Source organism: Phaenicophaeus curvirostris, chromosome 25, assembly GCF_032191515.1.
Source record: "Phaenicophaeus curvirostris isolate KB17595 chromosome 25, BPBGC_Pcur_1.0, whole genome shotgun sequence".
Lineage (NCBI taxonomy): Eukaryota > Metazoa > Chordata > Aves > Cuculiformes > Cuculidae > Phaenicophaeus > Phaenicophaeus curvirostris.
This window is the reverse complement of record NC_091416.1, coordinates 3,943,353-3,968,413: the sequence shown is the minus strand read 5'-3', so window position 1 is coordinate 3,968,413 and position 25,061 is coordinate 3,943,353. Positions and strand designations below refer to the sequence as shown.

The 25,061-nt window shown below is 50.9% G+C and overlaps 1 protein-coding gene across 4 annotated transcripts in view; it reads left to right on the top strand.

Moving 5' to 3' along the window:
* The first annotated feature begins 1,518 nt into the window (after positions 1-1,518).
* The window catches only part of LOC138730836 (opioid-binding protein/cell adhesion molecule homolog), a 328,199-nt gene continuing 304,656 nt past the window's right edge, over positions 1,519-25,061 (top strand). The window contains exons 1-2 of one of the 4 annotated variants that reach the window (XM_069876367.1): positions 1,519-1,636; positions 1,821-2,015. In XM_069876367.1, the coding sequence (XP_069732468.1) occupies positions 1,955-2,015 (61 nt within the window). In that variant the 5' untranslated portion in view covers positions 1,519-1,636; positions 1,821-1,954. Of the gene's footprint in view, positions 1,684-1,745; positions 2,016-25,061 lie in introns of those variants that run through there. The other 3 variants (XM_069876365.1, XM_069876366.1, XM_069876363.1) reach the window with 3 other exon arrangements.

Below are 25,061 nucleotides of genomic sequence, written 5' to 3'. Positions count from 1 at the left end.
AGGAACCTTTTGAGACCGTGATGGGTATGGGTTTGTACACCTGAGAACCATTCCTGCTCCTCCTGGTGCTGCTTTGTATGAAAATAATGTGAGATCAGAGGTGCATGCAGGGAGGGGGACGTGGTTCTCGTCTCAGTGATCAGCTGCAACAAGTGGGTGGGAGAAACCTAGAGAAGAGAGGCAGCAGGGGAGGAAATTATTGGGTTTATGTGTCTAGGTTTGGATATGAGGGGTTTGGTGGCAGAGAGGAGCTGGAGGGCTCCAGCCTTGGCTCTTTAGTAGCTTGGGGGTATTAATGTTTGTGGTCCAGGTGTTGGTGGATGCTTTGTCCTTCCAGGAATCATAGACACGTGATGTGGGGTGTCTCTCCTCCAGAAACTCTCTGAGATAATGAATTTAATTTCTTGAGGGAGAAAAGTCTGGGGAACTCGTGCCCCAGGGGGCATGGGGTGGTGAGAGAATGCCCAGGCAGATGAGCACAGAGTCTGACATGAGGAGCAGGATGAAACCATGAGAAGTTTGGTTCTCCTACCCAGAGCAGTGGTGGCTGCCCCATCCCTGGAGCTGTTCAAGACCAGGCTGGATGAGGCATTGAGCGACCTGATCCAGTGGGAAGTGTCCCTGCCCATGGCAGGGGGGTGGAACTGTATGGGCTTTAAGGTTCTTTCTGACCCAAACTATTCTGTGAAACCCTGAGACAGGAGATGGGTGGAGGGAGTGGCTTGTGAACACTGGTGCCAGAGTGGGTGGATAGCTGAATTCCAAAGTACTGGCCTAAAAATCTACTTGGGCTGGACTGTCACACAAAAAGAGACCTTTTTGTGTTTAGCAAATTGCAAAGAGAAGTGCTATTTCTTTTGAAAACTTAACTTTTCAACCCTGTTTTGTAGGCAATGCAGCAAACTCAAGCTCTAGCTGGTAAATGCTTTGATCTGAGGTGGTTGTGGGAGGGGGGAGATGGCGAGGGGCAGCGATGGAGATTCAGAAAACTGCACTGGGGATGCTCATAGGAATGTGCCAAGGGGGGGATGGGGGAAAGTAGGGATCAAGGGGAAACTGTGGCAGCCTGGAAGGATAGGATTGTGTTGGAAAGCCTGAGGAAATGCCCCGTGGTATTGGTGGGAACTGGATGGTATCAGGTAGAGGAGCTGCAGGAGCAGGTACCCTGTGCTCAGCATCCTTTTGGGCTCTGTCAGCCCACTGAAGGGAGAAAATACAGCTCTGCTTGGGATGCACAGAGATGATTGCTTCTCAGTTTCAGAGATTTTGTGCAAAAAACCCACCTACTTATGCTAAAAAGCTTGGATTCCTCGCTGGTTTGCCTCTCTTGGCAGTAGGCAGCACTGCCAGTGGCTTCCCCAGGAGGGGAGTAGAGCCCACAGAGGGGCAGGGACAAGCCAAGGGCTGCAGCCTGGGGCTGCCCCACTTTCAGGCTTCAGCCTGGGGGCAAAAAATTTTCGAGCGGCTGTGCAGGTGGCTGGTGCTCAGGGAGTCAGTGGGACGGTGCCCATCCCTCTGTCGGGCTGCTCCCTTCATCCCGGGTACCGCTGCCGGCCGATGCTGCGAGGGATGCTCAGGGGGTCGATGCCCGCATTTAACTCCCCGGTTGCAGAGTGAGACCCGCAGAAGAGCAAGTGTGCGTGTGTCAGTCAGCATCTTGAACCAATGGGTGCCTGGTAGGAGGTCTGCTTCCCCGCTGCACGCACTGAGCCTGGTGCTCCTTCTGCTAGTTGTGTGCTTGTGTGTGTGTGCGTGCGTGCGTGTGCAAGGAAAAATCAGAGACACTGACTGCCTGCTCCCATCCCTCTCTCTCTCTTTAGCTCACTAACTCAATCTCCCTCCCTCTGCAAACATTGGATTTAAACCTGCTCAGAATTCAGCGCAGACGAAAGCAGCGGCGGCAGCAGCAAGCAGCGAGCAAGCAAATCAGCCGCTAGTCTACCGCAGCTCCAAGATGTACCATCCTGCCTGCTGGATCGTCTTCACGGCCACAACTGCCCTGCTCTTCATCCCAGGTAGAGCAAAAAAAGCTTTTTCTCCAGGGGATGGGAAGGCATCGGCTCGCAGGGAGGGAAAGCCAAGCGGTGTGCGCGCAGAGGGGACCTGGACTTGATGCACATCGCGCACGAACGCACACATGCAGGCAGGGAGCGAGTTGCTCTGCAGCAGGGAATCGCCAAAGTGCTCCTTGCCAGCGGGGTTCAAACAGCCTGTCCCCCCGCAGCAGGGCTGGCTCCCCACCAGACACCGAGCCGCACGCACCCGAGCGGTGCTGGCGTCCGCGGAGACGTCTGGCAGGGGTTGCACAGCAGCCCCCGGGCTGAGCAGAGTCCATCCCCTTGGCCATCCTCTGGCTTTAAATGTTGGGGATTTTTCCCCTTCGAAGTTGGGCACCTGGAGCCTCCCTCTCTTCTGTGCCATCACGTTATTCCCCGTGCTTCCTCTTATCCTTGCTTCGCTGATTCCTTGCCAGGCAAAGTGGGGTGCTTGCCCCTTGCACCCATTAGCAAAGTGAAAATGAACCCCCCGCAATCCTGGCACCTCGAGGGACCACGCTGGGCTGTGGTGAAGGTGCCGCCACCTCCGCAAGCTGAGCAAGTGGCTCCAGAAATGGGGGTTGGCCTCGTCCCCGTGGCTTGCCAGGGAGAGGATGAGGGGGGAGATGCTGGGTTTGGATCCAACGCTGGCTCCATGCTATGCTCGGCGGGGCAGCGAGCAGAGCCCTGCGCTGCATCCTTGGGGAGGGAGCGATGGGGACGGGCAGCTGGGGGGAAGAAGTCACCAGCCTTTTTTTTGACAACGAAGTGCACTCTTAGCAGCTGAAAAGATTACGATCCCTGTGCAAGCAGCTGGGGACTGGGTGTCGAGGCTCAGATCTGATCTTAACCCAACATGTGTTTTTCCTGACTGTCAGCAAGAATTATGTTGGACTTGGAAGGGCAGGGAAGAAGCTTGGCTATAATTTCAGCAGCTTTCCATGGTTTAGTTACAGCGCTTTGCTGTGCAGAGCTGGCGCGTGTGGGAAGAGGATGAGGCTGGCGGGGGAGAGGTTAGCTGTGTCACAGCTGGAAAACAGCTCTTTCCGCAGCTGTGACAAATATGAGACGACTCAGGCTAAAACTTGCTTGTGGAGGCTCGTGCCACGGGACCATCCACATCCCAGGGTGCTGTGGCAGAGCAGTTTTGTGCTGCAGCCTGAGTGATCAGCAGGTAAGAGATGCCCTGGAATGGGGCTGGGTACCCGTGACGGGATTGCAGTGGGGTGTGATGGGTGTTAGCCCTGGAGGCCAGTGCCCTGAGGCGTGTGTTGGCTGGTTGAGGAGCACCCATGAAGGAAGGACCTCTGGTGGCAGCGCCTCCAGCTCCTCAGCATTGCCTTAAACCAAAATGGTGCACCTGGAGTTGGCACGTGAGCGTGAGAAGGATGCTGTAGCTGCGTGAGTTGCCTGCCTTGGCCAAATCCAAGTGTTTTCTTTTTTTTTATTGAAAGTAATTATCTTAAGCAAGATAAGGCAGGCGTGCCTGGTGTGGGGGCAGCTTGCTTGACTAACGCTGTGCTGAGCAGAGTGTTGGCTCTTGCGCTGTCTTGCTAGGTGAGATCCCTCTGGGTCAAAATTGCAGAGGAACGGTGCAGGTTGAAGAGGTGGCTGTGTGACACTTGGTGGGCTGTCATCAAGCTGTCCTTAAGCTGTAGGAGCTGGCAGAGACCTGGCACGGAGCATTTTGTGGTTTCTTGCAGCTTCCTTGGGATGTGGCTGTTTGGCCCAAGGCCTGGGCTAGCTCTGACATCTGTGTGTGCCAGCGGAGGAAAAGGCTGTGAATTTAAGCCCCTGGTAACTTGGGAGAGGTTTCTTGATCCGTGCTTACATGGTTGTAGCTTCCCCTTCTTATTACTCTTAAGCAGCAATATCTGCTTTGGCTTTGACTGTCCCCTGAGCCAAACCAACCCAGGACTTTGCCCAGCTGGGCTCAGCCATTAATCCATCAAGCTGAAACCTGCTGCCTGCATTAAAGGAAGGGAAATATTCCAATGCACTGGGCTTGCTTTGCCTTCTTGCCCCCACGCTAACCACTTTCTGTGTTGAAGCACAGGATTTGAGCACCTCTCCTTTTGATTTTTGCCTGGCTTGCAGAGGTGGGATGTTTTCCCTCCAGGCTCAACCTGGCTGCAGCACTGATTTCCATCCTGGTTTCTCTGCTACACGTTGTAACACAAATCGTGTTGGCAAAGTCTCCTTGGATGGGAAGAGGGAAGTCAAATGGTCCCTGCGACCCTCGGAGCCTGCACCTTCCTGGAGTGTTTTTTGGGGCTGTTTATTATTTGCAAGCATAATCCCACGTGTTTTATGCAGGTGATGCTCCCCTAGGATATGCAGAGGCTGCTTGTGAAGTGCGAACTCCTTTCCCTCTCCATTTTTATCTGAATCCTGCGGGAGCTTCGCATGGGGTGGTTGAAGTGAGAAGGGAACCTGCTTTTAGAAGGTGTAATTAGAATGAAGGGAAACATCACAACTTGAAGACTCCTGCAGAAAATAGCATTGCAAAGTTATTATTAGCTGTAATAGCTTATTTGCCAGTTTTTTCCTCCTTCTCTTGCTCCCACCTCTGTTCTCCCCCTCCCCTCACTTTTGTTAGGAATGATGCATTTTTCCCATCGGGGCTCACGTCGTCTCGTTACCAATTTACTCTTGTGGAATCCAAAGACACGAAAGGTTAATGCAATAATGAAACCCTGACCCCTCTGGTCATAGATAGCGTCTTACTCTGCAGCTTTTTATTTCTCTGTAAGACAAGTTTCCATCCAAAATAATTTGGAAGGCTTAATGCTGCTGTCATCTACTGCCTTGAGGGAGGCGGGTTCTTGGACATCAGCTGCTCTCTGAGGTGGGCTCTTTTGGATGGGAAGGATGCTGAGGATTTTTAATGAGCCCAGCACTGCAGGAGGGGGAGGTGGAATGGGTAATTTAATTGTCAAGCCATTGGCAAACGCTTTGAATTGCTGGGCATTTTGGGGGCTGGTATTTGAGATAGACTGGGGTGGGCTGGGATACGCTGGAGACTGAATTTGAGGTAGGGGATGGATATTTTCGCTAGGCTGCAGTTGCAGTGTGACCTCGTGGCTCTACAGGTGGCAAAAATCAATGCACATGAGCTGCTTCAGACATTTATATTGCTGGCTTGGCGAAATGACTTGTCATGGCAGTGACTTCTTTCAGAGGTCAGAAGTCTGGCAGCACAGGGTGGGATGGACAATCCTGTTTTTCATTGCTTCTGGTCACTAGGGTCGAGATAAAGCTTGCAGAGCTCGGAGCCCCCAGTGCTCTGCTCTCCTTGCACCCAGGACCTGCTTTCTGCATGGTCCCCAGAGACTCTGGCAGTGCAACCCCTTCCCTTTCCCAGGCAGTGTGGCTTTGGTGGTGATTGTAAATCCAGCCTAAAGATAAGAAACAGACATTGCAGGAGTTAATAAGATCTTTCCATCCCTTGCTTGTACATAGTCCCAGCATGGGAGCATACTTTTCCCACAGCCACCATCACCTGTGACATGCCTGTCACCCCTCTGTGGCGGGGGACGCTGGATTGGAGCGGGGAATAAGTACCTGAAGCACATTAGTTCTGCTTTAGTGTCATTTCAATACGAGCAAGAGGGACTTAAAGGGATTTTCTGTGCTCTCTCAAAGACCGGGGCTGGTGGGGGATAAGGCACTGCAGCCATCAGTCCTGCATCACTCGGAGACGCTGGGAAGAGGTCCCAGCTGGACAGGGAGCCAGCACCAATGGGTGGGCATCAGCCCAAACCCACTGCCTCATCTTCCTCTGCTCAAGGCTAGAGCTGTAGTTTCCCTGTCAGAGGTCGATTCCACCACCCTCTGGCTCCTGGGACAGGGGGAAAGCTGGCAACAGCCTTTTTGAGGATGATCTGTTTCTGCTAGGGAGGAGCAATTCCAAATTCTCAATTCCAAATGACGTGAGGAGGAACCGCAGTAGCAGCTCAGGCACAGGCAGCTCTTGCTCCGTGCAAATCCCTGCCGCACGAGTTTTGACAACAATTTACTCTGGGGGCTGTGGGTTTTAAGGCTTCCAGGATGCCCCAAAGTGTCGAACCTTGCTTTGCATCTCCCAGCAGCTTCCCTTTGACAGCATCTCCTTTGTGCTTTCACTGGACGCAGGCGGCCGGGTGGAGGAGCTTTTGCTGGTGCGAATCCCTGTGAAAACCTGAAAAAGGTGGAATGTTTCAAAGGCACCGAAGGGAGCTGGCTGCCTTAATCGGTGCCTTTGAAAAGCATCCCTGAAGGCCTGAAGAGTTGGTTATGGTGAATTTTGAGCTGCATAAACAGCTATGCCTGTATTTTATAATTTGAAAGTTGGCGCTTTCCTTGATTAGAAGCCGAAGTCTATGAGTGAGGAGCAGGGAAGGAGGCTTCTAGGGTGCTGTGGTAAACCCCAGCACATTCATGGGAGGAGCAGGCTACCCAGGAGGGTCCCATTGCTGCAGGCAGGCAGGGAAAGAAGGAAACTTGTGGGTTTTTTTTCAGTGACATCCTTCATGACCATGCGGTCAGCCTGGTCTTTGCAGCTCTATCTTTTTCCCTCGCCCAGTTAGGCAAAGTGGGATGCTGGTCCCCACCCTTTCCTACCGATCTGGCCTGAGCATCCCTTGAGATGCTCTCAGCCGCTGGCGTGTGCGGGACGGGGAATGATTTCAGCTGTAGCACTTCTGCTTTTTGTTCAAACTCAAAAATAACAACAGCTCTGCTGCAAATCTCCTTGCCCCCCAGTCATCTCTCCTGTCTCCTAATGAGAGCATGGTACTTATAATTATCAGTGCAGCAACCGCACATACAGAGGTGGCTTTGACACTTGCTGCTCAGTGGGTGGGTTTTTCCAGGGAACTCCTCTTCATTTCATGCTTAGAGGAAAGAAACACTTTCCTGCCTGCTTCTCAGAAGCTCTGGGACTGCATTTTCACCCTCATAGGATGACCAAGGAAGGGGCCTCAACTGGATCAGGGGCTCCAAGCCTCATCCAACCTGGCCTTGAACACCTCCAGGGATGGGGCAGCCACCACTGATCTGCCCTCCACCCTCTCAGGAGAACATCTCTCCCTAAGATCTCATCTAAATCATGAGCCCTGGCATCGTGGGGCCTGGTAGAGTGGGACGTAGGAGCTGGCGGGCTCTCCCTCTAGTCCCAGGCGAGGTTCAGAGAGTGTGAGGTGGCACAGGGCATTGGTTTGGGTTGTGTGGATGTTGGTAGGCCTGTGGATGTTCTCCTGGCAGGCGTAAGGAAGAGTGTTTCACGCAGGAGATGTCTCTTCAAGATTATCTGAAGCAGGGAGTGGTTGCATGGTCATGGAAAGCAGAGTCTGAGGTTTCAGGGGCTTTATGGAGAGGGGACTTGGTGCTTCTCATGGTTCTCATGCCCTGGGAGCTGTCTCCATGGGCTGAACTTCCCAGACACATCAGCCTTTGGCACCAAGACTCAGCTGGCTGCAGAGACCCATCAGTTCATCAGTGTTGAGAGCAGCCTTCCTGGGAGGAACTGTTTTGGGCAAGCTGGACCTGTTGGCTGTGCAGCAGAGTCATGTGCGTGCCAAGCACGTGTGAGATGAGGCAAGGAAGGAGGGGAGAAAGAAGAGTTATATTTAGATTTACTTTTCTGTGAATTCAGCGCTAGTGAGAAGTGCTGGATTGACAGGTCTGGAGAGTGAAGTGGGCTGCAAACTGTGATGAAGGGTTAGCCTGGCAGCAAACCTCCCTGCAAGCTCTGTGCCTCAGGATGGGATGCTGGGACCAGACTTCATCAGCTCTGTCTGCACAGCAAAATCACAGTGGCTTTCTGTTGTATGGACCAGAGCTAGTCTGCTGGTGGGGGGTTATGCAGATGATATGAGTTTCCTGTGGAACAAGCTGAAGTTACCTGTGTTTGATGCGGCTTCATCCTTCATGTCTCACCCTATGGTGAGCTCCTCAGCTGCATGAGGACCATCTCAACCTACAGCAGGAGGACTCGAGCTTCCTTCTGGTAGAGCAGCACCATTGTTGTTTCCCCTAAATTAATTCCCCAGGCACATTTCTTCCCGTGCTCCTTGCAGACCATGGAAGAAGAGGTCTTCACATGGGGCTTTGGGCTCCAAACTGGTGAGACCGGGGGCAGCCAGGCTGCCTGCATCCTACGATGTTCTCTCCAAGCAGTGTTCCCCTGTTGTCCATCTGCCAGCCCATCACTTCCTCTCACCCAACTGTTTACTTCTGGCTTTTGTCTCCTGGACTTGTTGCTATGCATGCAGCGTGTGGAAGGAGCTCCAGCGAATATAGGCCACACTTTGATTGTTCAGCAAGCTGGAAAATGATGATTATAATTTTTGACAGAAGGGAAGGAGGGGGAAGGAGATCTCTGGGCTTTCAAATCTGCTCTGTCATAAGCAGGATCTTGCAAGGGCCTTCTGATGACTTCTCCCGCCCCAAAGGAAATGGCGTTTGCATAGCAAGAGGGGTTAGAGGAAAAATTCCTCGCTTTACAAGGACAAACTAGCACTTCTTTCACCAAGCCTTCCACCTCGTGCGGCGCTCCTGTCACAGCACATAAGCAAGATGCAGTTGGTGTTGTCCAGTAATCGAATGGGAAGCATCCAAGAGAAACCTGGATGCTGCTAAAAAAACCACCCCATCCCTGTTAGCACAGAGCACACGGGGTGCATCCCTCATGGTGCACCTGCTGGCAGAGGTCCTGGTGGAGTTCTACCTGCAGTGCCAGCCCCAGGGGACGTGGACGTTAAGGTCCTTAAACCCAGACTGTGCAGAGCATCCTGAACCTCTTTGAAAATGAAGCCTGGAGGACCCTGTAGACTTATCCCAACCAGGTGGTTACACCTGCGGCCACGTCAAGGCTGGACTTATCTCAGCACGTTCCTGGGTGGCAGCAGAGCCCGTGGAGACCTTGGCTGCTCCCACCATGCCCCTTCCCAGCCTGGCGGTCGAGACAATCACTGTTGGCATCTGCTGCACAGTCCCTGCTGAACCTAGCCGTTTATTTATTTTATTTAATGGCATTGGCCAATTTCCACTTTAATTTTTTTTTGTTGTTTATTTTAATGCTATCACTTCTAATGAGGCTAATGACATTTAGTCTTCATGGCGGCGCATTTTAATTTGGTCACCGAAATGTCAGCACGAGGCAGCCGCCTCCTATCTGCCCGTGACAAAAGGCACCGCAGACAAAGGGGTTCTGTCCCCAGCTGTCCCTCACCCTCCTTATCTTCTGCCTCCCAGGGACGGGCCAGGACATTTGGCAAAGCCACTCTCCCACCATCCCCTCCTCTGCTGGCACCAGGGGAGCGGGCGCGGCCGCCAAACGCTGCGAGGACGAAAGGCGAGGGCTGCCGGAAACACAACCTTTTGAGGCGAGCCAGCGCGACATAATTAATCAGATGTCAAAACCTCTAAGGAAAGTTAGCTTTGATCGGCAGGGAAATCTGTCAAATAGGTCATTCTGCTGCCTGAGGTGCTTTTGTCTCTTTCTCTCTCTCTCTCTGCCCATCCATCTACCTTGCCACCTCTTCTTTCCATGGCTGGGGTGGCAACCTCCTATAGCCTGGTGGGTCCTTCCAGCTTGCAAAGCATGGATCAGCACCTCCTTGCCCTCAACGAAGTGCCATGGTGCCGTGGAATAAAGTGGTGCTGGCACTCATAAGCCCCTTTGCTGAGATGTCATGGTCATCACGGGGCTGGAAACGGGACAATGAGGAGGGGTCCAGCGTAGGAGGTTCCTGAGCCCAAAGAGGATGTAGGTGTTTATGGGCTGCAGGTGGCTGCATGAGAGAGAATCCGACTTCTCTGTGTTGTGTTGTACTCGAGTCCTCTCGAGATGCTGAACCTTAGAAGCCGAGCCGTTTTGCTTAAGAATGAGTCCTTTTTTGTGCAATCTGGGTCCAAATGCAGCTGAATTTGATCTGTTCTCCTTTGATCTGTTCCTCCCTCTCCATTCTATGTACCAGGAATGGATGAAGATTAAAGTTTGCAGCTTCTGAGCAAACTAGGTTGCTCATCACTGCATGATACCCAATTACCTGCTCATACCTCAGGAGTGAGAAGGTATTGATCCTGCTTGGATTTGAACTTGTTGAACCAAAGAGTCTGGATATTTCAAATCTGTTGCTTAGGACATGCCATTTCCTTCAGGAATCAAAGCACAATGTGGGCTGTATTTCTGTGTCCCGTGGTCCTCAGAGCTGATGGGAGGTGGGTCTGTTGTGTCTGCCACATGGGAAATGACCAATAAATGATAAATAACAGCATCTGTACTCTCCACAGTACAGGATGGATGTAGATGTAATGACTTTTGTGACGTACGTGAGGAATAGCTCCACTTTACCAGAAAAGAGTCCTCAGAAGCTGCTTTTTTACACCTCTACATGGGTGGTTTTCTGCACCTTCCCCACACATCGTCTCTTGTGAGCCCCACAGGCTGCAGAAGTGCCTTTGATAGCATCCCCTGTGTCCACCTTCCTCCTGTCTTCTGCTGCTCATTGTGTTCCCAACCAGAAACAGCCTATCAATTAAAAATTTCTCCCCAAATTACCTGGGACTGCATCAAAATGGTTATTTCTGAAACTCAGCAGTATCAGGTCTCGCTCTTGCACAATGGTTGTTTCCAACCAATCTTTAAACACTTCACAAAGAAAAGAAATTTTGTTGTCTCTGATTTTGCAGACAGGGAAGCCAAGGAATAGAAGAGGGAAAACAACTTGCTCAAGGTACGTGCAGAGACACATGTTAAAATGTGTCCTCGCTGTAGCTCCAAGTCTGAAGTGAAGGTTTCTGCACCTTTTTCCTTGCAAAATGGTGAATTTTGACTTCTTCCTTTGAGAAGCAGAGCAGAAGGACTATGAGATCAATAAGTTGGGTCTTAAAATCCCTGTGATGGGCTGATGCGGAGATGGAGCATCATGGGGCTCTTGGGTTTGCACTTCTGCGACTATCAGACCAACTGATACCCTGGTTGGTGTCACCAGCAGGAGAGGCTCTACGACTCTCTAGGCAGCAATGTTTGGAAGTAGGGAAACATGGATTCATGATGAGTAAGAGACTTAGTCTGGCTTGGTGACTTGTTCTTGTCCCCCTGTCCTTTCATGTCTCGGCTCTGCCTGCCTTCCCCCAGGGTCTGAGAGTGATGATCTCTGAGTCGAAACTGGGAGATGAACAGAGAAGTAATTCTCAAGCATGCTCTTCACTCAACTATTGGGCTCCAAATGGAAATGCTCTTTGCAATTTAATGGAGAGCACACATTTGTCCTGGCGATGCCTGCCCTGCGTCTGCTGTGAGCGCTGCAGCATCCGCCGGCTGCTCCGAGGCTGAGCGTCGATGCCTTTGCCATCCTTTCCATATCCTCGGGATGCTTTATCTTTATAAAGTCGCAATAAGTGGACAGTATAATATATTTCACTTTTAATAAGGTGTTGCCAGTTGCACACACTCCGCAGAGCAATTAGTGTCAAAAGCAGCTAAGCAATGGCGAGGAGCCGTAATTCGACTGTTTACTGGTTGGAGGATTTATGGGCAGGCGTTGGGGGGAGCCGCGGTCGCAGCTTGGCTGGAGATACAGGAGGTGGTGTGCACTGGCTTTAAAACCACACGCCTCCGAGTGTAGAGTCCTGCTGAGCCACGGCAGCTCTTCAGAGAGAGGCCCAAACAAGCCATTTCTTCATTTTGGTGACTCCCAGCTCCAAGGCTTGGGACGATGCCTCTGAAAGGGGATGCTGAGCCTGCCCAGATGTGCCAGCCAGCTGTGCAGTTGCTCAAAATTCAGGCTAGGAGGTTCCGTTTGTTCTTTGTGAGTTGGCCTGGAAGGCAGAGATTTGCGGGGTGAGGTTGTCCTCATCATGGAAGGGTCACTTCTGGATCAAAGGGAGACCCTGGGCTCAGCTGGTATGTGGTCATTGTGCTGGTGGAGACTGGACTGGAGAGAGGGGAGTTTTCCAGTCTGGAGGAGGCTTTTCTGCATCCTTCCTGGAAGTATCCAGAGATGATGGGGACCATACTCAGTGATGCTGCTTGGTGTAGCAGTAATCCTATTTTCTATCCCAGGCATCTGAGACATCTTGCATTAGTTTAAATCATTTTTTTAGTATCAATCTGTCAGGAAAGAGCTTCAGTGAGCTGAGCCCAGGGAGGTGCTTGTCTCTGCCTCCTTCCCATGAACTGAACAGCCCCTGCTTTTGTCTGGGAACTCTCTGATCATCACAGGTTGTACTGTGCAGTAGGAAGTCAGTTGTTATAAAGACTTTGTTGATCTCTCTGCCAAGTTAGTCAGCTACCGGAGTCTTCCTACCCAGATCTAACTGGGCTCACACTGATGCTGGGAGCGCATGTTTCCAGTGGCTTAGCCCAACAATCCTTGGCTGGCAATAGCTTCATGGGTGGACAAAAAGCAGCATTACTCTAAAGAGGAGGTGTGGATAGAGGTGCTGCTGTGCCTAACAGTATGGATCGAGCTGCAGATGCTGCAGATTGAATCCAGCCCAGATCCGCTGTGGGGAAGCAAACTCAGTTTGTGTTAGATCTGTCGGATCTGATTTTAGGGCTCTGAAACCAGCCCATTGGGGAATGCACGTGAAAGCGCCAGCTTGCAGCTGCTAACGAGTGAGGCATGATGCCAGGGATGAGTTTTGCATCCCTGGTCCCCAGGTGCCAAAGGCTCTGAGCATCTGAACCTGCACCACTCGCAGCGTTCACCATCCTGGTCCCTGGGGCAGCTCTGCTTCCCAGGCAAAGCCTTTGCCTTCCCCTGCAGAGGGAACAACCAAAGTGTTTGGCTTCTAGAGTGAGCACAGGCAATATTTCTGAGCCCCTGCCCCAGTTTGCTCCCCCTTTCCCACCCCCTGTTTCTCAGTTCAATGAAGTCCCAGTTTCTTGGGTTTGTTCTCCGAATTGAAAGCCTTCTATTTTCACACCTCTGTAATTGGTGCTATCTGTTGAGAGAAACTCTGCAACTCCAGCCAGCCAAGGTCAGGAGGAGCTGAATTGAATTAAAAGGAGCAGAAATTGGTTCAAGGTGGGCAGAGGGCCGCGGGGAGAACTATGCAATTTCTCTCCTCGGGGCTCCTGATGAGCAGAGCTAGCGGCAGCTTCCCATCTCAGTCCATGGGGGGCTGACACCGGCCCACCCACACCTTAATCTGCACACCGAGGTGGGCACCTTTCAATTGAAAACAAGAAAATGAAACCCAGCATCTCCTGCTTTTATCTGGTCAGCGGGACAGGGCTCTGCTCCTCTGGTTCCTTGGCTAGGATGCTGACAACTGTCACTGAAATGACCTTGCAGTGATTAAATACAGCAAGAAATGATGTTTTTAACAAAACCTTAAAGCTGTGATACAAGCTGATGGCTAGGAGATTTAAAATGCTGTACGCTAATCCTACCTGTACCTCAAACCCAGGTGGAAAAACCCTAGTGCTGTTGGACTGAGTTAAGGGTGAACATCCCAGGGTTTGGGTCATGGCTCCCCAGCTCAGTCTCTGCTTAAGTTGCTATAAAAGCGGAGCAACTTCAGCCAGAGCTGATGGATTTATAGCCCTGTGGTCGAGCTACGGCTGGAGAGTGGGCTGGGGAGTGCCATGGTGTGGAGTTGCCTTAGGGGAATAGATGTGATCATTATAGCTCTTAGAGCCGCTTGGAAATATCTCCTCCTTTTTTTTGTCCCTTGAAAAATGTCTCTTCACTCACAGAATGTATGAGTGCTCCGGAATGCTTCCTTGTCTTGAGGATGCTGTTTCTAGGAGCAGGAGACCCATCCCAGCATAGGAGTGCTGAGTCCCCACTCTGCTCTTATCCCTCAGCTCTCAGAGTCTCTCTTCCCCAGGCTGAGCTGGAATGGTTTTCATTGCAGGGTTTATAATTAGCGTTTATAAGGGATTTGGCCCCAGGTCTTTCCCAGCCCAGTTAAATGTCCTTGGCTCTTCAGAAATAGAGCCTCTCTCTCTTTGGTGCTGGCTTGGTGAATATTCAGAGTAGAGTGGCTCGACAGGGTAGCCTGGAAAGGGGGAAGACATTTCAAATGGTGAAATTTCAGGCAACAAGAGAACAATTTTCCACCCACTTCTGAGCTGGAGCAAAGCCCTTCCAGCCTCTCTTTCTCTCGCTCCCCAGCTGGGCTGGCACCAGGGATGTGGCATTTATAAGAAGCAGCAAGAAGGCACGTGGCCAAGGTAGCCTTGGAGGATGCCAAGCGCGGTACCCAGCTGTTTGGAGGGTGTGCTCAAAGGATGTTCCCGATCCCATTTTCTCTCCTGGGGGACTCAGTGCTTGCGGCTTTGCTGTCCCTTGTTCCCACCCTCCTCTGGAGGGAGAGGAGCCACTGGCATGGCTGCAGCCGGCAAAGCGCCCTGCGACCGCCCCAAGCCCCAGCTCTGCCTCGCTCGTAATTTATACAAGAGCAAGCTGATGTTCCCTTTTAAATTGACAAAGGCAGAGAATGGAGCCTGGGAAGCCCTCTGACCCCAGAGCCCTGGTCCATGAAAATTACAGGCGCTGTACAGCGCGTTTCCTCTTGATGTACTTGCAGTGGGGAGATGCTGGTTAATTTGCCAGGACTCAGAGGTGACCTGGGTTTAATAAAGAGGATTAATGGATTTGAGCTAAAGGTCTCGGCTGTTTTGAGCTGATAGCCTTCTCCTTCGAAGACACTACAGCAAGGCACACAGCTCAGCCTCTTGCGGGGAGAGCAGAGGCGGCTCGCTTAAAGGAGCGAGATGCTGTGTCGGCCGGGGAGTTCCTCGGGGGTCAGTCAGCAAAGCCAGGTACCCCAGCCCCATCTCCCCAGGCATGGGCAGTGCTGCTGGGAGCCTGCCAGCCTGCCTCGTCTCCTGCCTCTGGGGTGGTTGAGCTGCCCTGAAATATCCCTTTTCCTTCTGACCTCCTGAATGCATGTGCCATCCCTTGTGGGGGGACACGACTGGGCAGCTGAAGGTGCGGGAAAGAGACCTTGTGCTCAGCCTTTCATTCCAGTTTTGGGGTCTGATGCTGAATTTGGGCTCAGACCCATCGTTTCCTCAGCGTCGCCCCGTGCTGTGGCTGGGTTAGGCTTGGTGATGGTTGCAGTGCTGTCTGGCCAGCGCATCCCTATCTCAGTCCTGACCTTACCCAGACGTGTCTGTGTTTCGTACCAAGTCTGGCAGTGCTTCCTGCAGTTATTGATGCTCTTCCCTGACCCCTCGGGGAGGAGAGGCTGGGTTTTAGGAATGGGTACATCAGGAGACTTCGCGATGGTGGGACCCCTGTGAGCAGCAGAGGAGATGGTTTGGCTCTGAGGCTGAACTTGAGCATTGTCACAGCAATGTAGGAAGGATGGAGAAGGAGTTTCTTGCTTGGGGAGGAAGAGGAGGGTGCCCATGGAAGGTAGGAGAGTTGGCAGGGCTGAGCACTGGCAGGAGCTGCACGAGGGCAGTTTGTTTCAGCAAATCCGTGTTGCTCTGCTTGCAGACAAGCTCCTACATGCCATTCTCGTAAGGGTTAACGACAGCCCTGTGAGACTAATCCCACAGGGCTGTCAAAACTCGTAGCAGGAGTGATAGGCTGCCAGTGGCCGTGATGGGGAAAAGGTTCAGCCGCTGCCATAGCCCTTGCTTTGCCTTCTCTCTTAATGTTCCCAGTACTCAGAGAGCAATGAATTCCCTGTAGCATCCTGCTCCCTGGCTCTGGAGCCTCTGGCGATCCTCCTGTAATAAGTAAGTGGAGTACTTCAGGTGGGAGCAGCGAGGGACTGGACCACTTTCCCTGCCGGGAAAATGCATGCACGATCAATGCAATCAACTTACCCTTCAGGTCCTTTTTGGGTTGGATGGAAGAGATGCTCTGACTGAAACCCATTATTGAGTAGAGAAGGTGCAATGAAATTACAGGCTGTAGCTTTTACCAGCTGCTGGCTTCTGCCTTGTCTTTCTCTTCTCCAGCAGCATGCCTAGTATTGTGAAGCACTATGCTCCTTAAAGCCCTATTCTCTTCCTTTCAGAGGGGTAGGTAAGAACAAAGTAACTTGCCCTTTGCCAGCCACGAGTAGAAGTGCTCAACAAGAGATGCCGGAGTGGGGCTAGGTCATCTCTAAACTATTATCTATCTCTCTAGGGCTGGACACTGACCTACCTTTACCTTGGTACTCATCAGGGAAATCCAAACAAACAATTTCTTTGCAGAGCTGAGCATATGAGAAGGATATGGACCTGTTAGAAAGGGTCTAGAGGAGGCCAAAAAGATGATCCGAGGGCTGGAGCAGCTCCTGTATGAGGAGAGGCTGAGAGAATTGGGGTTGTTCATCCTGGAGAAGAGAAGAGAAGGCTGCAGAGAGCTTTGCAGTACAGAAAGGGGTTCTAGGAAAGCTGGGGAGGGGCTTTTTACAAGGGCATGGAGTGAGAGGATGAGGGGGAATGTTTTCAGCTGAAAGAGGGGAGATTTACATTGAACATTAGGAAGAAATTCTTCATAATGAAGGTGGGGAGGCCCTGGCCCAGGTTGCCCAGAGCAGTGGTGGCTGCCCCATCCCTGGAGGTGTTCAAGGATGAGGCTTGGAGCAACCTGATCCATCTGGAGGAGTCCCTGCCATTGGAACTGGATGAGCTTTAAGGTCCCTTTCAACCCAAACCATTCTGTGATTCCATGAGGTCAGAGCCAAGGCCATTTGCACTCTTCTCTCCATGAATCCCACAGGAATCTTTAGGACAGGAAGCAAAGGCATAAAATGTATCGCAGACAAATTAAATAGAGGAGGCTGAATGAATGATTCAGCAAATGCACTTGAATGTGATGCTGTCTTATAATGGATGCGGATGTGCTGCTGGATCGCAGCTCCAGGTGGAAACTGCGGAGGGAGTTTGTAGGAGTGCGTGTGGCTGCACAAACCCAGAGCATCGTTAGGAATGAAGTCATATTCTGTCCATCTGAGTGTTTGTTTTGGTCACTTGAGGCTGACGCTGGCTAGTTTTTTTGTCTGAAAACTGCGTGACTCGTGGGGAATTATTCCCTTTACAAATGGGGCTATTTTCAAGTTGATGTTTGATAGGAATGGTTGGACTTGATGATCCAGTGGGTCTCTTCCAACCTGGTGATTCTATGATTCTATGAAATGAAAAAAGGGCAAAAAAAAGGAAATGGTGAGTTTTCTGCCATTAAATCTCTTGCGCTGCTCCCAGTAACCAGCCTGCATAGAGCTCCGTGTGCTAGCCTGCCTAGGAAGGCAAGTGGCTTGGGTTTTGTCTCACATCGGCTTCCTCTGGCAGCGAGCAGCATCACCTCTGTACCATCCTCTTCCTCGGGAGGCGTGAGGACGGTCTCCTGGCTGCATCCCTGCCTGCTGCCGTGAAGGTTTCCTGATGTGACACAAGCGATCTGGCAATGGCCCTGTGCTGCTTTCATTTATCCGGGGGGCTGGGGACCAAATTTAGCCACGCGGTAGCTGGGTGAAGTGTCTATTTTGGTCAGCAACGGGGACTCATCCGACGTGTAAAGAGGAGCACTTGGCTTTGCAGCCGTTTCCCGGGGCTGCTTCCCAGGAACACCCTGGCTTTGGATGCAAAAAACCCGAACTTTGCAGTCAGGTCAGGTGCTTTCTCTGGAGCTGAGCCCCGCATCGAGCTGTCCTTGCGACCTGGGGGTGCCGCAGTGGGGTCCCCCCTCTGCAGCAGGGTCTTGCAAATGAGTCAGGCTGCAACAAGGTTGTTGCCTTAATGCATTCACCCTGCATTGTCTCCCTTCCGCCACTGCCTGTAATTTAGTCCTGAGATTGTCATGTATTATTTAGCTTGGCGTTGGGGATTAGAAATGCATTTTGCAGGAGGGAGCTGGGCAGAGCATCCCCAGCTCCAGCGCTTGCCTGAGTCTTGCTTTGGAAGGGAGAGGAGCTGCTCCGCAGGCGCCGCTGCCGCAGCTTTTCCCGGGATAGCTGTCATCCTGGGCATCAAGCCTAGCGAGAAATTGCTGCTCACCCCTGCAGCAGGAGATTTAATTATCATTAGCTTAGCTTGCACAGCTCCACGTGGTGTTGTGCAGCTGTGAGTTGATCTGGGCATTTGAAAAATCCAGCTGCAATGTATTTCTTTCTCCTTTTTCTCCTTCTCCTTTTTTTTTCCTTCCCCTCTTCCTTCTTCTCCTTTTTCTCCTTCTTCTCCTTTTTCTCCTTCTTCTTCTTTTTCTCCTTCTCCTCTTCCTCCTCCTCCTACTCTTCCTTCTCTTCTTCCCTCTCCCTCCTCTCCTCCTTCTCCTCCTACTCTTCCTTCTCTTCTTCCTTCTCCTACTCTTCCTTCTCTTCTTCCCCCTCCCTCTCCCTCCTCTCCTCCTTCTCCTCCTACTCTTCCTTCTCTTCTTCCTTCTCCTCCTACTCTTCCTTCTCTTCTTCCCTCTCCCTCCTCTCCTCCTCCTCATGTTTTTATTCTTTACCTCTTCCAAAAGCTTTTCTGCCCTCTAATGTTTTGGGGCAGCCTGTGACCTCAGTGCACACTCAAAAGGGGGAGGAAGATGCATATTTCAAGGAGATTTGCAGCCAAGCAGTGCGAGAAACCTGCAGGCATGTTGAAAAATATACAAGTTCCATTCGCAGGGCTCGGGCAGTGTTTTCAGTATTTGATGTTTATTTTATAGCCTATCAATTACACTGGGAAAACATAAATCAGAAGCGTTCAAGAATCGCCTTTTCCTCGCTGGCAGGTTGTGAGCAGGAGTCAGGGTCATGGTGAGTGTGGGAGGAAGGGGAGGCATCCCTGGGGAATTTTTCTTTCTGGGCTGGAAAAGCCAAACTCCCCGAATTGCTGGTTTTTTCAAGCATTTTCAAGCCGCCAGCAGCCCGCGCAATGGGCTGGCAAAAAACCAGCCCAATCTCTCCACCAAACTGCTGCCTTTTTGCAGAACTTTGTTTGCACCGTGCAGTTTCCACAAAACTTTCTTGGTTTAACCCTAGATTTGGGGGATTTTTCCACTAAAAATCCACTTTGATGGGAAATCCCAGGCGGATCTTCATTCTTTGGGCCAAGTCCCTGGCACCGTGACCTTTTCCCATGGCTTTTCCCCTCTCTTCCCTGCTTGCCCCACCCAGCCCTCGAAGCCACTTTCCCCCCATTGCCAATAGAGGCAAACAAAAATTAAATCTATAATTATCATTACTAATTCCACTTAATTAGTCACAAGCCAGCAGCCAAATTGGCTTTCTCATAATTATCAGATAAGCAGTAAGCACATCTCATAGATTATAATTAACACTGCTTAATTAAAATCTAATATACATACACCCTTTCCTCAACATATGCCTAATTGGGTTCACAAACAGAGGGGGTGTGAAGCCCCCATCCCCATCGCTCCCTCGAAGGTTTGTTTGGTGCCACTTCTGCGTGAAGCTGGTGGTGGAGTGGGATGCTCTTCTTCGTTTGCTTTAAACCCCTTGGCTTGAGAAAAGGCGTCTCCCCGATGCAGGATGAGCTCACACAAGATACTCTCCCGACTTAACTATTTTTTGTTATTATTGTTATTGCTCCAGCTGTGACCTCTCCATAATCCCCCGTCTATGCTGGGCTCTGCAATAATAAAGCAGCTTGAATAAATTACACTTTCAAAGGTGAAGGCCAGATTTTAGCGCTGAGATCTGGAAATTGATGTCTCTCTTATTTCCTTCTGATTTTTCTGAGCAGGGTTGAAGCTTTGTGCATCAAAGAAACTCTTGCTCTTGCTTGCACCCTCCCTTGTTATTCCCAAGAGAATGGGAGGGAGATGTGTCGGGGGGGTTAGGTTGGATGTTAGGAAAAGATTCTTCCCCCAGAGGGTGGTGGAGCACTGGAACAGCTCCCGGGGAAGCAAACACAGTCCCAAGCCTGACAATATTCCAGAAGCATTTGGTCAACGTCCTCAAACCCACAGTGTGAGTGTTGAGGTGTCCTGTGGAGGGACAGGAGCTGGACTCAATCCTGGTGGGTCCCTTCCACCTCTGGAAATTCTGTGATTCTATGATATCTCTCTAAGAAATGCTCTGCAGACCCCTTTTCCACAGGGACAGCAGCCGAGCAGTGCTGGAGTGCAAGGAGGACCTTGGTACCTTCCAGTGCTTGGATGAGGGGTTGGTGCTCACAGGCAACAGCCTGCGAACGATGGTCTATGCACTGGGCCAGCCTTGCTCTGCTTTACGTGCACTTGGAAAACATTTGTGAATCGGAAACCAGCTCTGCTGCCCATGGGAGGGAAAGGGACAGCTTTCCGTGGCCAAGTCTCCATGGTGGACAACTGTCTTTGGATTGACCCTCCATGTCCCACTCTCCATGGAGACAACTCTGTGTGGGGAGGGTTAGGGTTAGAGTTAGTCTTCAGGTTATGGTTAGGGTTACAGGGTTTGGGGCTCCTTGTGTAGAGTTGTCCTAGTCCCCATAGGGGTACCACTGACATCACAAGAGGCCACCAAGCCTTTGGTGTCCCCTTGCAGGTGGCCTGAAGAGGTGATTTGTGAACAGGGCTGTGATTGCTGGCACTGCCACCACCACTCCCTGACCTTGTAGCAATAATTACATCTTGTTCCCAGGTAGCCGTGCCTCCCATTTGCAGAGAAGCTCTTGCCTATTTGGCTGCCTGAGAGAAGCGGAAACTACTAATAGTGCTGATTATTAATTAGATCATTTGCCTGCCAGTTTTTGCTGAGCTAATATCTGGCTGGTGAGTTGATTCACTGTGGGAGATGTGTGAAATGTGATTTCCGTCTGAGAGATGCTGAGCTGAGCTCCTTGCAGCTGAGATGGAAGGAGGCTCCTTTTCCAGGACTTAATCTTAGTAAGGGCTCCTGCCTGCGATGCCAAGGCTGGAGATTTGTCCTCTACACAGGGCAGGAGGTGGGGCATCACCATCAAGAGTGCTGCTCCTCAGGGATGGGGGTGTTCCAGGTCCAGAGCGTTGTGGCTGTGGGTGACACAAGGCTCTGTGATGGGAGCTCGTCTCCAAAGGGCTTTAATACGGTGGCTGCAGAAAGTAAAGGCTTGGCACGTGTTCTGGTGTCGAGGGAGGATTTGTGGATTAGAGATGTGTAATTGTATGTAGTGCATGACAAAACAAAATAAGTGGCAAAAAGAACTCGGTCATATTAAGAATTCAAAGCAAGCGTTAAGCTTTTTTACATTAAGAAAAGAAAAAGCGAGCAAAACGTGAGGCAAAATCCCCTTTTCTCTCAGCAGCCGCTGCTCTGTGTGCTCCCACTCTGCTCCTGAGGGGCAGCCTGGATGCAGTGCTGGGGATGAGGGACACTCACCATCCATGGGAGAGAGCGAGGGGGGAAAGCACTGCTGAAAACTTTTCCTACCCAGGTGCCAGGCTTGGATGGATTTTCTGGCCGGGGGTAGATATGCATTTGGAAAATGAAGGTGAAACACTGCCAGGGCTTCCTGGCTGGTTTTCCCGGTGGTGTCAGAGGAGCCAAGTGCCTGCAGCCAGCGGTGTGGTCCAAAGCCGGTTGCAGGCAGGGCTCAGCTGGGCCCCCTGCTCCACGCCGCCCCTGCTGCCGTGCAGTTGAGCATCTCAGCGATCGCTTTCTCTCATGCTCTTCGCGAGATCGTGCGAGGCAGCTGTATGCTTTTATCCATGGGGATTTCTCGCCATCATAAGATCTTCCCATATTAAGTAAATAATTTCACATTAGCTTAATTAAGTCTAATAGACTCATTAGTTCACTCTTTGTGCAAGCTCCCAAGGGAGCGATGACCGGGAACCGTGAAGAGTTGTTGCGGAGAAATCCTTAGGCGTCTTGAAGGCAGAATTTGGCAGTGGGGAGCTCTGCTCCTGGTTGAAGGTTGGGCACTGGGAGGCTCAGCAGTTGAAAATTCACATCCTCGTGGTGGCTTGAATTGTGGGCAGGTCTTTCGTGCACAAAATGCTGCTGGATTTTGGGCTGGCTGATGGTTCGGGTGTGGCTGTGTTGGTAGTTGGAGTGTCCTGAGCAGGAGCATGGTCCAGATCATCTCCTGGTGTTGCAACAGGCTCTGTGTGCTTGAGGATCGTAGAATCAATCATAGAATTGTGGAATGGTTTGAGTTGGAAGGGTCCTTAAAGCCCATCCAGTTCCGAACTCCAGCCATGGGCAGGGACATCTCTCACTGGATCAGGTTGCTCAAAGCTTCATCCAACTTGGCCTTGAACCCCTCCAGGGATGGGGCAGCCACCACTGCTCTGGGCAACCTGGGGCTCCCCACCCTCTCAAGGGATACCACGACCTACTTGGAACACGGTAGCACCATGAAAAAACTTCAGCAGTCCCACGAGGTCAGACTTCGGGGTGATTTTTTGACACTTTGGCAGCACTTTTGTTATTTCTATCTGATGGTTGCTCCGTGATGCACGGACAAGAGCAATGGGTCCCAAGCCGATGGCAGCATTCGCATGGTCCTGCTGGCAGCCAAAAGGATGAGGTGGTTGGACTCGATGATCCAGTGGGTCTTTTCCAACCTGGTGGTTCTATGATTCTATGATTCTAAGTTGTGGCAGTGGCAGCTTGAGGATGGTGATTTGCCCAAAGCCGCAGATGGGGGACATGGAACGACTGGTAGGGGACAGATGTTGAGCCGAGTAGCAGATGTGTGGAGAAGAAGTCTGCAGCTTCCCTGAACAGAAGGTTATGGAGAAGGGAAAGAGCTGATGGAAGCTAAAATGTACCTGGGTGTGCAGGTGCTTGCCAGGGGAGGGAGCGGATCTGTTGGCAGGAGGAGAGGATTTTGGCTTTTCTGCTACCTGCCTCCCTGGTGGAGTGTGTGATACTGAATTCTACTGCGGTGCAGAGGACATTTTTATGATGCATTTTAAAGTTACGTCAAGGGCATTGAGAGCATATGGGTAGGTGACCTCTTTTGGCGTTTGCATAAATCTAAATAAATAAACTAAAATTGAGAGAGGAAGGCAGAGACCTGCGGATCTCTTCATTCTAGTGGCGTGTCTCTATCTCCCGCACACAATGCCGAGGAGCGGAAAGCACAGAAGAGGGAGGTAGACATCTGGTTTCCCTTTCAAAAGTGTTGCCTGTTCTTTATTTATAAAGAAATTATTGTATTTAAAGCTAATACTCATCTCTTGTACCAGCAGAAGAGCAGAGATAGGTGGGCAGATTAGAGGGAAGTGGATTGTGCATATAAATGGGAGTTAATTTTCTGACTCTCTGGGAAAGCGAAACCTCGCTGAGAGATGTGGGGTGGGCTGTCACTGTGGTATTTTCTCTTCAAAAGCAGCGGGAGAGGTGCCTGTCCTGGCTGCAGGGACACTGCATCTCGTTGTTGTTCAGCCTGGAGAAGGGAAGGCTCTGGGAGACCTCAGAGCATCTTCCCAGTGTTGAAAGGGGCTCCTGGAAAGCTGAGAACAGACTTTTTGCAAGGGCATGGAGTGCTAGGATGAGGGGGAATGGCTTTAAATTGGAAGAGAGAAGATTTAGATTAGACATTAGGAAGAAATTCATCATGATGACGGTGGGGTTGCCCAGAGCAGTGGTGGCTGCCCCATCACTGGAGGTGTTCAAGGCCAGGTTGGATGGGGCTTGGAGCCCCTGATCCAGTGGGAGGTGTCCCTGCCCATGACAGAGGGTGGGAATGAGTGGGCTTTGAAGTCCCTTCCAACTCAAACCGTTCAACAATCTGCATGGCAGAGGGGCAGGGTTGAAATGAGAGCTGGTGTTGGAGGGGCAACGTCTGTTACACTGGTGGGTTTGTGCCTCTGGATCCATCCCATCCCATCCCATCCCATCCCATCCCATTTCTCTTTGTCCCTTGGTGTGGTGTGACTCTGGATGGGCAGCAGGGTTTGGTCCTGGCCATGCATCAGCTCCAGCAGGGATAGGAATGGGAAGGCAATAGATTGAAATGCTAAATATACCCAGCAGGAACCAGCTGGAGCCGGTGGAAACCTCAAGCGTTTACCTATAGAAGAACAGAATGTTTCATTTATTTTGTTTTATTTCACAAGAAAAATCTTCACAGCCCAAACTGTCACTTTGGAAATCGTGGCTGAGGATTTCAACACCCACTCCAATGATATTTTATTCTGACCCTAAACAAAATCAATAGCTTTTTTTTTTCCTCCTCCTTTTTCTTCTTCCTTGAGAAAACAGTATTTTTCAGCTCAGTGGAAGAAGAAAATAGATTCTGCCCAGTGTTGTTAAAAAGATATTATAACCAGTGTCTCTGGAAGTGTAAAAAGTACATGATCTAATATGTCTGAAGCAATTTTGAAAGGCTGCTTTATTTAGGATAATGGAGAAGCAGCAGTAAACCTCATAATCTTTCCAGATAAAGAGTACAGCAGGAGGGTTCAGAGCTGCAGCTTTCTGCCCTGGCTTCCTTTTTTCACTTGTCAGAGCCAGGGTTTGGGGCTGGATGGGGCACAGCGGGGTGGTGGCAACCAGGGAGGAGCTGTGGTCCTGCTTGGGGACATCGCTTGGGTCATGTTCTGGGGCTGGGGGGCTCCTGCTTTAGGTCTGCAAAGCTCCTGCGGAGAGGAGGAGGTTTCTGCAATGCAAAAGCATCTCTAGGAGGGTTTAGAGCTATAGGGAAGCAGGGGGGCGGTGTGTTTCTGCTGCCTTTTTCATGTTCCCAGCCTCTGAAAGCAGAGAGAAGCCTTCAGCAACGTCGTTCTGTTGGTTTCCCTTCTCAGAAATTACAGAAAATCTTGTTTGTTGAAAGGGAGGCCAAAAAAAAAAAAAAAAGATGAATCTGGTGAATTTTAAAATAAATTATAAATTATTTTTTTAATAAATTATGAATACATTTTCTCTGTCAGGATCCAAAACTCTGTGCTCTGATCAAAAAGTTTCCGAGTGTGTACTCTCCCGGCTTGCTCAAATGTAGATGTGTGCATTTCTGCTCCTGATTTAATTTTATTTTATTTTGATGAATTTTTTACTCCACCAACAACAAATACTTTGTTTGTTCTTGACGGGCACCGAGGGAGGAAACTTATGAAATCCTGCACAAACACTTCAGCTCCACTTGCAATCAGGGTGAGTGCGAAGCGGATGCTCCGGGCTGCCCAGGACTTGGATGGGGAGCAGAAGGAGGCAGTGGGGAAAGAGATG